This window comes from Macaca thibetana, chromosome 3, assembly GCF_024542745.1.
Source record: "Macaca thibetana thibetana isolate TM-01 chromosome 3, ASM2454274v1, whole genome shotgun sequence".
NCBI lineage: Eukaryota > Metazoa > Chordata > Mammalia > Primates > Cercopithecidae > Macaca > Macaca thibetana.
In genome coordinates, this window is record NC_065580.1 from 142,346,853 (window position 1) to 142,359,320 (window position 12,468).

Here is a 12,468-nt window from a genome sequence, read left to right on the forward strand (position 1 = left end):
AATTTAATTATCTACCAAAGGAAAAAAATGAAATGGGTTTACTGAGCACAGAGCAGGGCAGTTCACTTCAATGATATAATCTGTTATTTCATCCTCATCATCAAATACCAAGGACTACATTTAACACATATTTTTTGAGACTTTGAGAAAGGGGTATCTCTCTGTCACCCACACTGGAGTGCAGTGGTGTGATCTCAGCTCACTGCAGCCTCAACCCCCTGGGCTCAAACAATCCTCCTGCCTCAACCTCCCGAGTAACTAAGACTACAGGTGTGCGCCACCACACCCAGCTAATTTTTGTATTTTTTGTAGAGACAGGTTTCACCATTGTTGCCCAGGCTGATCTCAAACTCCTGGGTTCAAGCTATCCTTGGCTTCCTAAAGTGCTGAGATTACAGGCATAAGCCATCGCAACCAGCCCACACATTTATTTCTACTAATGAAAGGAACTGACCCAAAGCATTTGAATCTTTCAAAAATTGTTTCAAGACATTATGGCCTAATATTTCTTTTTTTTTTTTTTTTTTTTTTTTTTTTTTTTTTGAGACGGAGTCTCGCTGTGTGGCCCAGGCTAGAGTGCAGTGGCCCGATCTCGGCTCACTGCAAGCTCCACCTCCCGGGTTCGCCATTCTCCCGCCTCAGCCTCCGAGTAGCTGGGACTACAGGCGCCCGCCACCACGCCCGGCTAGTTTTTTGTATTTTTTTTTTAGTAGAGACGGGGTTTCACCATGTTAGCCAGGATGGTCTCGATCTCCTGACCTCGTGATCCACCCGCCTCGGCCTCCCAAAGTGCTGGGATTACAGGCTTGAGCCACCGCGCCCGGCCTAATATTTCTTTAAATTTCATGCTATAAGCACATCTTTGGCTACATTATTTTTAAAATCCTTGAAATAAATGAAAAAGTATTTAAGACATAAAGAATTGTAAAGTTAATGTTCAAACAATGTTAAAAAAAGGAGTTTTATACCTGAAGAGCATAATTTTTTGAGATTCTCTCCACCATATAAGGGACCGTAGTTTGGAAGATTTCTTTGAACGTTAAGGGGTTCATCATTGTGAACACGCCAGCGAAGTGCTCCAACACCTCCTTCTCCTCTTTCATTCTCACAGTCTGGCAGTTGGCCACGCGGATGTATGTCTGTCCATTTCCTGCTATCTGGACCTAATAGAGGGGAAAAAAGCCACCCACGGCATTAAAACTGAACCTCTCTGAATATGTTCCATTACCTAACCAGATCAGCTGCACACTTAAAATAGAGCACTTAAATTAGATAACAAATGTCCCCCTCCAAAACCTTTTAAATTCTCCTCTCTCACCTTAATTTTGGCAAAGAATTAAAAAAAAAACAAAATCTCTAGGTGTTCAGACCATGAAAAAAATTAGTAAACTTAAGTCTTATATTTCTATTGCATTCCGTTTACACCATCTGCCCCACAAAATGCACATAGACTCTTATAAATAAGAATTCCCACATAAACCCAGTGCTATGTTGCGGAACAAAGCACATCTGGGTATACAAATACTGTGGACCATCCAAATACCAACAGCTCTCACTGCCACCCCATCACTAGCACCTCTAATACTAAGAGGTACTTTCCATATGTGAAAGCCTGGCTGGAGGGCACTTCCTTACCTGATAAATATCTAAAGCTTGCATTGCATATTTCACAAGTTTGATGTAAATCTGTGTCTCTTTGGGTTGTAACTGCTTGTTGGGAATGAACTGAGCTTCTGGAAAAAAGAAAGTATATTAACTCGAATAAAACTCACTTTATGAAAAGTATCGTTTGTCTACGTAACTGAAGAGCAGAATTACCACCAGGCGCTTTGCACGATGTTATGCCCCACGTGATTGTCTTGACACCACACACCAAGGTTTTGACCAAACTTCGACAATCTGTGACTTGGAATGTCTGCTTGTCTTCCTTGTCCTTTTCTCCTTGCTTCTCAAAGGGAGGCACTGGGGCTGGGGTCACAGGGGTGGCAGGTGGAGGTGGGGGCGGGGGTGGAGCTGGGGCAGGGACAGGGGCTGGGGAGGGAGCAGGGCCAGGAGCTGCAGGGGCAGTGGGCACCCCGGGCAGAGCTGCTTCCACGGCTCCAAGTTCTGACTGAGGCTTGCACTTCTTAAAAATGGCAGAGAGCTGGTACCGAGCAATGGTGTGGAATTTGAGAACGAAAACCTAACGGGAAGAGAAATTCAAGGGAGAGGACAGAATTATTTCTCTTCAACAGGCCAAATACTGCTCAGATCACAGTGAAATAAGACAGGACTGACACGAGCTGCTGAAGTCATGCTGCTTTTCTATGGGGTTGGCGTCCAAGGAATTGCAGCTTTTGCCATTACTTCTGATGAAACACAGTTACTTTTGTACCACCCCAACAAAACTGGTGGAAGGCTGGTAACATCTGGACACCTCCTTTGTGCCAGGTGTAAAGGAAAAGTGCTGGTTTACTCCCAACACCATCTCCGTTTTGCATGTGCAGAGTATGGCTCAGGAAGGCTGAGTGACTGGCCTGACAGGCAAGGCCTAGATTTCACCCAGGACTACAGGCCTCATCCCACCAGGGCCCCGCCACCACCCCCGGGGCTCAGGAATCACATCCCTCATACTCTGGGTGTCTCCCCAGAGATGTCCACAGCCAGTCTAGCACTTGGGTACTATGGCCCCAGAAAATAACTCTCCTAATTACTTGCCAGGAAGTGTGCTAAGAGCTTTCAAGTGCTGCCTGATTTAACTCCACAGCGATCCTATGAGGCAGATATCACAACTCAGGTGAAAAGATGAAAAAACTGATGCACAGAAGTGAAGCATCTGGGGACCCTGGGTCTGAACCTAGGTGGTCTAACTCCTGGGATCGAGCCTAGCAATCGAGCCGCCCCTACAGCACTGGTTCAAGTTTAGCCACAAGTCGGGCATGGTGGCTCACGCCTGTAATCCGAGCACTTTGGGAGGCTGAGGCAGGAGGATCACTTGAGGCCAGGAGTTCAAGACCAGCCTGGCCAACATGGGAAAACCGTGTCTCTACCAAAACACAAAATGTTAGTTGGGCGTGATGGCGCATGCCTATAATCCTAGCTACTTGGGAGGCTGAAGTATGAGAATCACTTGAACCCAGGAGGCAGAGGTTGTAGTGAGCTGAGATCACGCCACTGCACTCCAGCCTAGGCAACAGAGCAAGGCTCTGTCTCAAAAAAAAAAAAAAAAAAAAGGGTTTAGCCACAAAAGGATAGACTGCAGGATGGATGATACTCAGAAGAGCTGGTACCTCTAGCATCCGCATCAGGACGTCTCTCCCATTGCCGCTCTCCTGCTCGCTCTTGGAACGGATGCAGTCCACCAGGTTCAGCAGGAGCTTGCAGGACATGGTCTGGATGCTGCTGGGCAGGGACTCATCGTCGATGTTCTTGGCGAAGAGCTGGACGGCGAGGGAGAGGTCGCTGAGGGGCAGGTGCTGGCGGACATGGTGCACGAGGTCAGCCAGCGTGCTGTAGGCGAGGGGCCTGCGGGCAGAGACCTCTGCTAGTGCTCATTCCCACGTGGCCATGCCTGCTCTGCCCCAGGAACACCACCACTGGGACGACACAGTTACATGGCCCGTTTTCCCCACATTACTCTCTCCCAGACACATGACGGAAGAGGGTTCAGGTTTTGTACTGATACCTCCATCTTTACCTTCCAAGCTAAAAGGTTAACTTTGTGCATGCCATAAAGTTGCTAACAGATGCTGGCACATACAGCTAACCCGAGGAGGAATACTACCAGCTTGATCATGCACTGAATGGGCTTTGTTACTCAAAAACAAACAGGACAGGTCAATCGATCTTTATATATGATGACCACTTTACAGAGACACAATAAGAATTTTCAGGCTATGAGTTTTTTCCCCCACTAAACACATGGACACCTGCCATGTGCCAGATCCTGGGCTAGATGCCAGGGACATCTCAGTGACCAGAGCCCCTGCCCTCAGGAAGCTTACTTACAGCAGAGAAACACACAAGTAAAGAAATAAGCTACACAAGTTAATAAGTGCTGGGGGAGATGTAAAAAGGACACATGAGAAAGATAAGTGGGGGGAGCTATTCTTAAACAGGGTACCAGGGACGGTTCCTTTGAGGTGGCATCTTAAAGACAAAAAGGGGCCTTAAGGCAAAAATCCAGGGAAATTTCCAGATGGAAGAAACAGGAAAGATAAAGGCCCAGAGATAGTAACTGCCTGAAGTAGCCAAGAAGCTATAGGGGCCAGTGTGGCTGCAGCACACCAGGGAGGGCAGCTGTAGGGGCCAGCATGGCTGCAGCAGGTCAGGGAGGGGAGCTGTAGGGGGTGGCATGCTGCAGCAGGTTGGGGAGGGGAGCTGTAGGGGGTGGCATGCTGCAGCAGGTTGGGGAGGGGAGCTGTAGGGGGTGGCATGCTGCAGCAGGTTGGGGAGGGGAGCTGTAGGGGGTGGCATGCTGCAGCAGGTCAGGGAGGGGAGCTGTAGGGGGTGGCATGCTGCAGCAGGTTGGGGAGGGGAGCTGTAGGGGGTGGCATGCTGCAGCAGGTTGGGGAGGGGAGCTGCAGGAGCCAGTGTGGCTGCAGCAAGTCAGAGAGGAAGGACCAACACAAGATGCTGAACAGATGGACAGAGCCAAATCACACAGAGACTCAAATGCTATGGTCAAGAGTTTGGGTTTTGTCTAAGAACAACAGAAAGCTACTGGAGGGCTTCGAGCAGGAGTAACATAATTTCACATCCAATTCTAGGGAGGTTCAACCCCAAGTTACAAAAAATGCCTATAACAACACTGTCTACAGAAAACAGTGAGAAAACTGTACCATATTCAAAGGATCCTAAACATTTTTCAAAAGATCCATCACACCTTCCTTACTGGAAGCAAAATATGGCAAATATTGATCCATTTTATAATGTAAAGATGATTAAATTGTTAATTTTCTGCTTTAGAAATAGTAACCATTATCACTTTTTTTTTTTTTGAGATGGAGTTTCGCCGTTATTGCCCAGGCTGGATTGCAATGGCGTGACCTCGGCTCACCACAACCTCCGCCTCCTGGGTTCAAGCAATTCTCCTGCCTCAGCCTCCTGACTAGCTGGGATTACAGGCATGCGCCACCACACACGGCTAATCTTGTATTTTTAGTAGAGACGGGGTTTCTTCATGTTGGTCAGGCTGGTCTCAAACTCCTGACCTCAGGTGATCCGCCCACCTCGGGCTTCCAAGGTGCTGGGATTATAGGCGTGAGCCACTATGCCTGGACACAACTACTTTTTTTTTTTTTTAAGTGTAAGAAACTAAGATTATACAGACGTACATTAAGATATTAGCAACATTACTCCATCTCCCTGCGCAGGACCAAAAGGTTTTCTTCCCTTCTATCTTCCAGGTAGGTTACCATAAAAAAAAAAATTTTTTTTTTAACAAAAAAAGATGTATTATACAAAAAGCAAAAAACAATAATAAAGTCAGATAAAGTTTTACCTAAAATTTAAATCAAGATGATTACTTTGATTTCTTCCTTTAAGCTAAAGAACAAAAGGTAATCTAAGGGCTTTCCAAAAATCCTGTAATTCTTGGCTGGGCACAGTGGCTCACGCCTGTAATCCCAGCACTTGGAGGCTGAGGCAGGCAGATCACCTGAGGTCAGGAGTTTAAGACCAGCCTGGCCAACATGATGAAACCCCATCTCTACTAAAAATACAAAAATTAGCCAGGCGTGGTGGTAGGCACCTGTAATCCCAGCTACTAGGACAGCTGAGGCAGGGAGAATTGCTTGAACCCAGGAGGCAAAGGTTGCAGTGAGCCAAGTTTGCACCACTACACTCCAGGCTAGGCGACAGAGAGAGACTGAGCCTCAAAATGAATGAATGAATGAATAAATAAATAAATAAATAAATAAATAAAACAAAAACAAAAATCCTGCAATTGTAAACCTAACAGGTATGTCAAGGCCCAACAGCCTGTGTTCACTGAAACACTTGTAACATGAAGTGCCAGTAACTGATGTTCCTGGCATTTAACCAACCAGGTATCACTGGTTTAATCTCGTACCTTAGAGTCTCTCGGGCAGTATATCCTGAGCCAATTAGTATGGATTCATCAAACAGCTTGTCCATGCAAGGAATGAACTCTAGAAGACAAACATTCATTGCACAGATCACTAACAAAACCAATTACATATTAAATTACTTTATAGTGCTTTCAAAAAGTAGCTAGCCCGCAGTCTGATATGCAACCCAGGCCTGAAAAGGGACAGAGAGGAGACCAGAAAGGCACAAATGCTATTTTAGTCTAACACAGCAGCTCTACTAGGCCACACCAGCCACCTGCTGTCAAAGATGCAGTCAGGGTCAGAGATCAAATTAAGAATAAATCAGCTTGGTGTCCCCAGGCAGAGATTCCACCTCTGGTACTTAACCACCCAGGCACATCCCACCGTCCTTAAACATTGCCACCACCCTCCCAACCAGTTTGGAGAAGGGAACGAGATCTCTTAAATGCTCCTTTACTACCCTGAAGCATACTAAGAAGACCTAAGAATGTTTCTCTATATAAATCACAAAGGTCCAGGCGTTTTTACAATGTTCTCACAGGTATGAGTCCCAGGTTACGGTTCCTGACTCCCCGGATGATGCTCACCAGAATCCCCGCCAGGGTTCCTCTCTTGCTCTATTCCTGCAGGTAGAACCACCCCTAAACTCACTCTCTGCGCCCTTGCAGGCCTGAACCTAACCAGGGTTCTATAGAAACAGCCGGTCACCACTCAGGGACAATTCAGGCTTCTGAGGATGTGCACATGGGGCAGCGACAGCATGTCCACACTTCCCCTGGGGAGCTCTATTAATACAATCATCCCAAAGGATGTTCAGGTTCTGGAATAAGCCTGACACAAAGCCAGCTGCAGTAAGTCAAATAAAGTACACTTTCCACCAGCTCATAGCTATTGAGGGTCAAAGGCATAAAAGAAATGCAGACACTGAAATGTGCAAGATGCACATTTCTAGGTAATTCCACAGCCAGGCAGCACACGGAGGAGCAGCCAAACGGAAGCAGCGACAAGCAGGCCCTTCTGAGGTCAGAGGATGCAACGGGCTGGGCAGGCTGCAGTGAAGTGGCCAAGACGAAGGAGGCACAGAGGGATGCAAAGGGCTCAGCTGTGATGTGGCAAACTGGCTGGGGAGGTGGGAACACCTCCAGCACAGGGAGGAGTGATAGGAGATTAAATTGTGCAACCACTACTTTCCAGATCCTCTCCATGACCCAGAATCGGAATCTCTAGGAAAATGCTGAACTTGTTAAAATGGCAGGTTTTCTCAAACCACTGGCTCTTCACAATGAGTGAAATGGGTTACCATTTGATACCGTTGTAGGTGCCAAAAAAGTAAACTGAAGGGAAAATGCTGGCGGAAGTGGATGTTTTAACTGTAATACACAGTTAACATTTAACATGATTCTCTAAATGTTTCTTTCCACCAAAACGTTGAGATGTGATGCTAATGTCTATTTAAGTCTCAGGAACTACTAAAGGGCTTCAAAATAAAGCATCCTATAATACCTTGTATTAAAAAAAAAAAAAAAAATCAAGCCAACTAGTAAACGGAGTTTAAAAAAAAGGGAAGACTAAAAGCTGAACCCCAAAAGTCTAATGTGATCAACCCCTGGAGAGCAGCAGCTTGGGAAGCCAGCAATCCTGGCTAGCGGACGTGAACACTGATTAAAACCAAGCTCTATGCCCTCAGAAGGGGCCAGCTTGTGCAGTAATGGGAAGGAGGTGACCTGGTAAGCATGAAAAGGTTTTTTGTTTGTTTGTTTGTTTGGTTGGTTTTTTTTTTTTCCTGAGGCGGAGTCTTGCTCTGTTGGTGAGAGGATCACTTGAGGCCAGGAGTTCGAGACCAACCTGGGTGACAGAGCAAGACCCCATCTGAGGATGTGCAGATGGGGCAGCAACAGCATGTCCACACTTCGAGACGGAGTCTCGCTCTGTCACCCAGGCTGAAGTGCAGTGGTGCAATCTCGGCTCACTGCAAACTCTGCCGTCCCGGGTTCATGCCATTCTCCTGCTTCAGCCTCCCGAGTAGCTGGGACTATAGGTGTCCGCCACCACGCCCAGCTAATTTTTTGTATTTTTAGTAGAGACAGGGTTTCACCATGTTAGCCAGGATGGTCTCGATCTCCTGACCTCTTGATCTGCCTCAGTCTCCCAAAGTGCTGGGATTACAGGCGTGAGCCACCACGCCCAGCCAAAAAGGATTTTTAATGTGCTAGCAGTTCTATAAGAATCCTCATGCTACAAAGGTCCCCAACACATCTCCAAAATTCTTACTCATGGCAGGAGTACTGGAAAGAGGTCGGGCACAGTGGCTCACACCTGTAGTCCCAAGGTGTGACTGGAAGGCTGAGGAGGGCACTTCACTTGAGGTCAGGAGTTCGAGACCAGTCTGGTCAACACAGTGAAATCCCCTCTACTAAAAATAAAACAACTAGGCATGGTGGTGGGTGCCTGTAATTCCAGCTACTTGGGAGGCTGAGACATGAGAACCGCGCCTGGCTGAGATCTGATGGTTTTAAAAACGAGAGTTTCCCTGCACAAGCTCTCTCTCTTTGCCTGCCACCATCCACTAAGATGTGACTTGCTCCTCCTTGCCTTCTGCCATGACTGTGAGGCCTCCCCAGCCATGTGGACTGTAAGTCCACTAAACCTTTTTTTGGTAAATGCCCAGTCTCGAGTATGTCTTTATCAGCAGCGTGAAAACAGACTAATACAGGGAGGCAGAGAAGGAGAGAAAAGAGGGGAAAGAACAAACTCAAGACAGCAATGAAGGAAGCAGGGACACACGGAAACCTCGCAACACAACTATGGAGTGTCAGCCGAGTCCCCAAAGACGGCCGTAGGAGTAGCATCAGCATTCAAGACAAGACAGGTCGGACGTACGGTTTCTCAGCTCGGTGGTGAGGATGTGTTTGGCAGCAATCAGAAGCTCCTTTCTGAGGTGTGCAGTCTCTGCTGGACAATTTGAAAGTAACTGGAGCATTCCTTTCACCATCTGCTGAGAATACTTAGTCACCAACTCCTGTAAGAACAGAGTGAGACAACACAGTTACACGGATAGGAGAGTGTTAAGAAAAATTAAAATGTTATTAGCTTCTTAAAAATTCAGTAAGACCTTTGGGAGGCCGAGGTGGGGGTGTCGCATGAGGTCAGGAGTTCGAGAGAGACCAGCCTGGCCAACATGGTGAAACCCCATCTTTACTAAAAATACAAAAACTAGCTGGGTGTGGTGGCACACACCTGTAATCCCAGCTACTTGGAAGGCTGAGGCACAAAAACCGCTTGAACCTGAGAGGAGAAGGTTGCAGTGAGCCAACATGACGCCACTGCACTCCAGCCTGGGCGAAAGAGTGAGACTCTTGTCTCCAAAAAAAAAAAAACATTAAGACTAAGCTTGACTCAAGTGACCCTCATAAAGTAGCAGGCCTACTTACACAGCAATATCCAAAAAGTTTTAATGGTATGTGTGTGCATGTATACAATGCCGTATGGGAAGGAGGTATAGCCACAGAGCAGTCTCTTTCACATGGTGAGACTGTGGATGCCTTCTTTGTACTTCTCTGTATTTTCTCAACTTTCAACAGTGAACATGTATTACTTTCAGTGTTGAACAGAAAGACAATTAAGTACTGAAAGATTTTTATTTTTTAGAGATGAGGTCTCACTCTGTTGTTCAGGCTTAAGTGTGGTGGTATGATCAAGGCTCACTGCAGCCTCGACTTCCTGGGCTCACGCCATCCTCCCACCTCAGTAGCTGGAACTAAGGGTGCATACCACCATGCCTGACTAATTTTCATTTTTTTTTTTAGAGATGGGGTCTCGCTATGTTGCCCAGGCTGGCCTCCAACTCCTGGGCTCAAGCAATCCTCCCACCTTGGCCTCTCAGACTGCTGGGATTGTAAGCGTGAGCCACCATGTCAGGCTTGAAAGATTTTTTAAAAGTAATTGCATGTTTACTCAGTCATCCCAGTAATGTAGGTTGTGAACAACAGTGGAGTCAACTTGAGCCAACTCAGAACAGCTCTAATCACAATCTTCTTTTGGGGTGTCAGCAGAAGGCCACTCACCAAGATAACACAAGCTGACTAAAATGTCAAGGGGTACCTAATTTAGACTTTTTACATCAAATGTTCCATTTTCGTCATGTAAGCTATCATTATCTAGTTATATACATTAAAATTAAGTGGGACGGCCGGGCGCGGTGGCTCACGCTTGTAATCCCGGCACTTTGGGAGGCCAAGGTGGGCGGATCACGAGGTCAGGAGATCGAGACCATCCTGGCTAACACGGTGAAACCCCATCTCTACTAAAAGTACAAAAAATTAGCCAGTCGTGGTGGCAGGGGCCTGTAATCCCAGCTATACTCGGGAGGCTGAGGCAGGAGAATGGCGTGAACCCGGGAGGTGGAGCTTGCAGTGAGCCGAGATCGCGCCACAGCACTCCAGCCTGGGCGACAGAAGCGAGACTCCGCCTCAAAAAAAAAAAAAATAAAAAATAAAAAAATTAAGGGGGAAAAGGTTACAAATGCTTTCAAAAGTAGTTTTTATTCTAAACAATTCAGCACCTGTTTTAATTTTTATTTTTCTGAAATAAAAGCCTTACAAAAAGCATAAATTATAATCCAATTCCACTGATATAGATCAGTACTGAATTTATTCCATACTATAGAACAATCATGTAAGAACTCTTTTCAAAAACACTAACAGGAGATAAGGTATTTTTTCCTTCAAGTTTTTATGATTTAAATAAGAACACAACTATGCACGAAAAAATGAAACAAAAATCCACCATACAGGCTCCTCAGAAAAGCACCCAGAACTTCATTAGTTTTACTGATAATGCTCCACCACACAGGCTCCTTAAAAAAGCACCCAAAACTTCTTTATCAGTTTTACTGATAATGCCTTTTAAATTCCAATCTCTCTCACACCTAGCTGCCACAACACACAACTTTTAACAGCAGCAAAAGTCAATGAACCAAATAGGTCCATACAAAAATCTGCATGTAAATGTGTATAGTTGCTTTATTAATAATGGCCAAAAATGAAACAGGCAAATCCATAAGGACAAAAAGTACATTTGTGGTTGCCAAGAGCATGCAGTCAAGGAAGGCTACTGATGGGAGAGGGTTTCTTTTTGGGGTGATGACATTATTCTAAAATTGGATGGTGGTAATGGTACATATCTGTGGCTAAACTAAAAACTACTTAATTGTACACTTAAAGAGGTGGAATTTTATGATACATAAACTACATCTCAATAAAGTTGTTTTTAGGCCTGGCTCACGCCTATTTTAGGCATGGCTCCCTAGCACCTTGGAAGGCTAAGGTGGGCAGATCACTTGAGGCCAGGGGTTCGAGACCAGCCTGGGCAACATGGCCAAACCTCGCCTCTACAAAAATACAAAAATTAGCCAGGCGTGGTAGTGCATGCCTGTAATCACAGCTACTCAAGTGGTTGAGGCACAAGAATAGTTTGAACCAGTGAGGCAGAGGCTACAGTGAGCTGAGATTGTGCCACTACTCTCCAGCCTGGGCAACAGAGTGAGACTCTGTCTCAAAAAACAGTAAGTAAGGCCAGGCGCGGTGGCTCAAGCCTGTAATCCCAGCACTTTGGGAGGCCGAGACGGGTGGATCACGAGGTCAGGAGATCGAGACCATCCTGGCTAACACGGTGAAACCCCGTCTCTACTAAAAAATACAAGAAACTAGCCGGGCGTGGTGGCGGGCGCCTGTAGTCCCAGCTACTCGGGAGGCTGAGGCAGGAGAATGGCAGGAACCTGGGAGGCAGAGCTTGCAGTGAGCTGAGATCCGGCCACTGCACTCCAGCCTGGATGACAGAGCAAGACTCTGTCTCAAAAAAAAAAAAAAAAAAAAAAAATTGTAAGTAAATAAATAATAAAGCTGTTTTTAAAAACATTAGAAATAATCTGAATACTCATCAGTTGGTGAATGGATAAACACACACCGTGATACATCCACACAATGAGATTCTACCACTGCAGATTGAGTTGCATCCTCTTAAAATTCCCATGTGAAAGCCCTAACTCCAAATGTGACTGTATCTGGACACAGAGTATTCAGGAGGGGATGAAAGTTCAGTGAGGTTATGGGGCTGCAGCCGTTATCTGGCAGGACTGTGGCCATGTAAGAGGAGGAGGAGAGAACTCTCCCTCTCTGTTCGCCATTGTGAGGACACAGTAGAAGACAGCTGTCTGCAAGGCAGGAAGAAAGCCCTCACCAGAAACCTTGATCTCAAACTTCCAGCCTTCAGAACTATGAGACAATTGCTGCCGTGTAAGCAACCTAGCCTATGCGATTTTTGTTAAGGCTGCCAAGCAAAGACAACTACACAGCAATAAAAGGTAATCAGTAAAACAAGGTCCTATCTCAACATTACTGCTAAGTGAAAGAAGCCA

The 12,468-nt window shown here is 46.1% G+C and overlaps 1 protein-coding gene across 13 annotated transcripts in view; it reads right to left on the bottom strand.

Annotated features, from left to right (window-relative positions):
* The window catches only part of TRRAP (transformation/transcription domain associated protein), a 137,890-nt gene that overhangs the window by 102,788 nt on the left and 22,634 nt on the right, over positions 1 to 12,468 (bottom strand). For 10 of the 13 annotated variants that reach the window (XM_050783921.1, XM_050783929.1, XM_050783931.1 and 7 more), the window contains exons 12-17: positions 8,934 to 9,072; positions 6,053 to 6,131; positions 3,270 to 3,504; positions 1,819 to 2,182; positions 1,636 to 1,733; positions 969 to 1,163 (exon numbers count right to left, since the gene is read on the bottom strand). In XM_050783921.1, coding sequence (XP_050639878.1) covers positions 969 to 1,163; positions 1,636 to 1,733; positions 1,819 to 2,182; positions 3,270 to 3,504; positions 6,053 to 6,131; positions 8,934 to 9,072 — 1,110 coding nt within the window. The remainder of the gene's footprint in view (positions 1 to 968; positions 1,164 to 1,635; positions 1,734 to 1,818; positions 2,183 to 3,269; positions 3,505 to 6,052; positions 6,132 to 8,933; positions 9,073 to 12,468) is intronic. The other 3 variants (XM_050783930.1, XM_050783928.1, XM_050783920.1) reach the window with 1 other exon arrangement.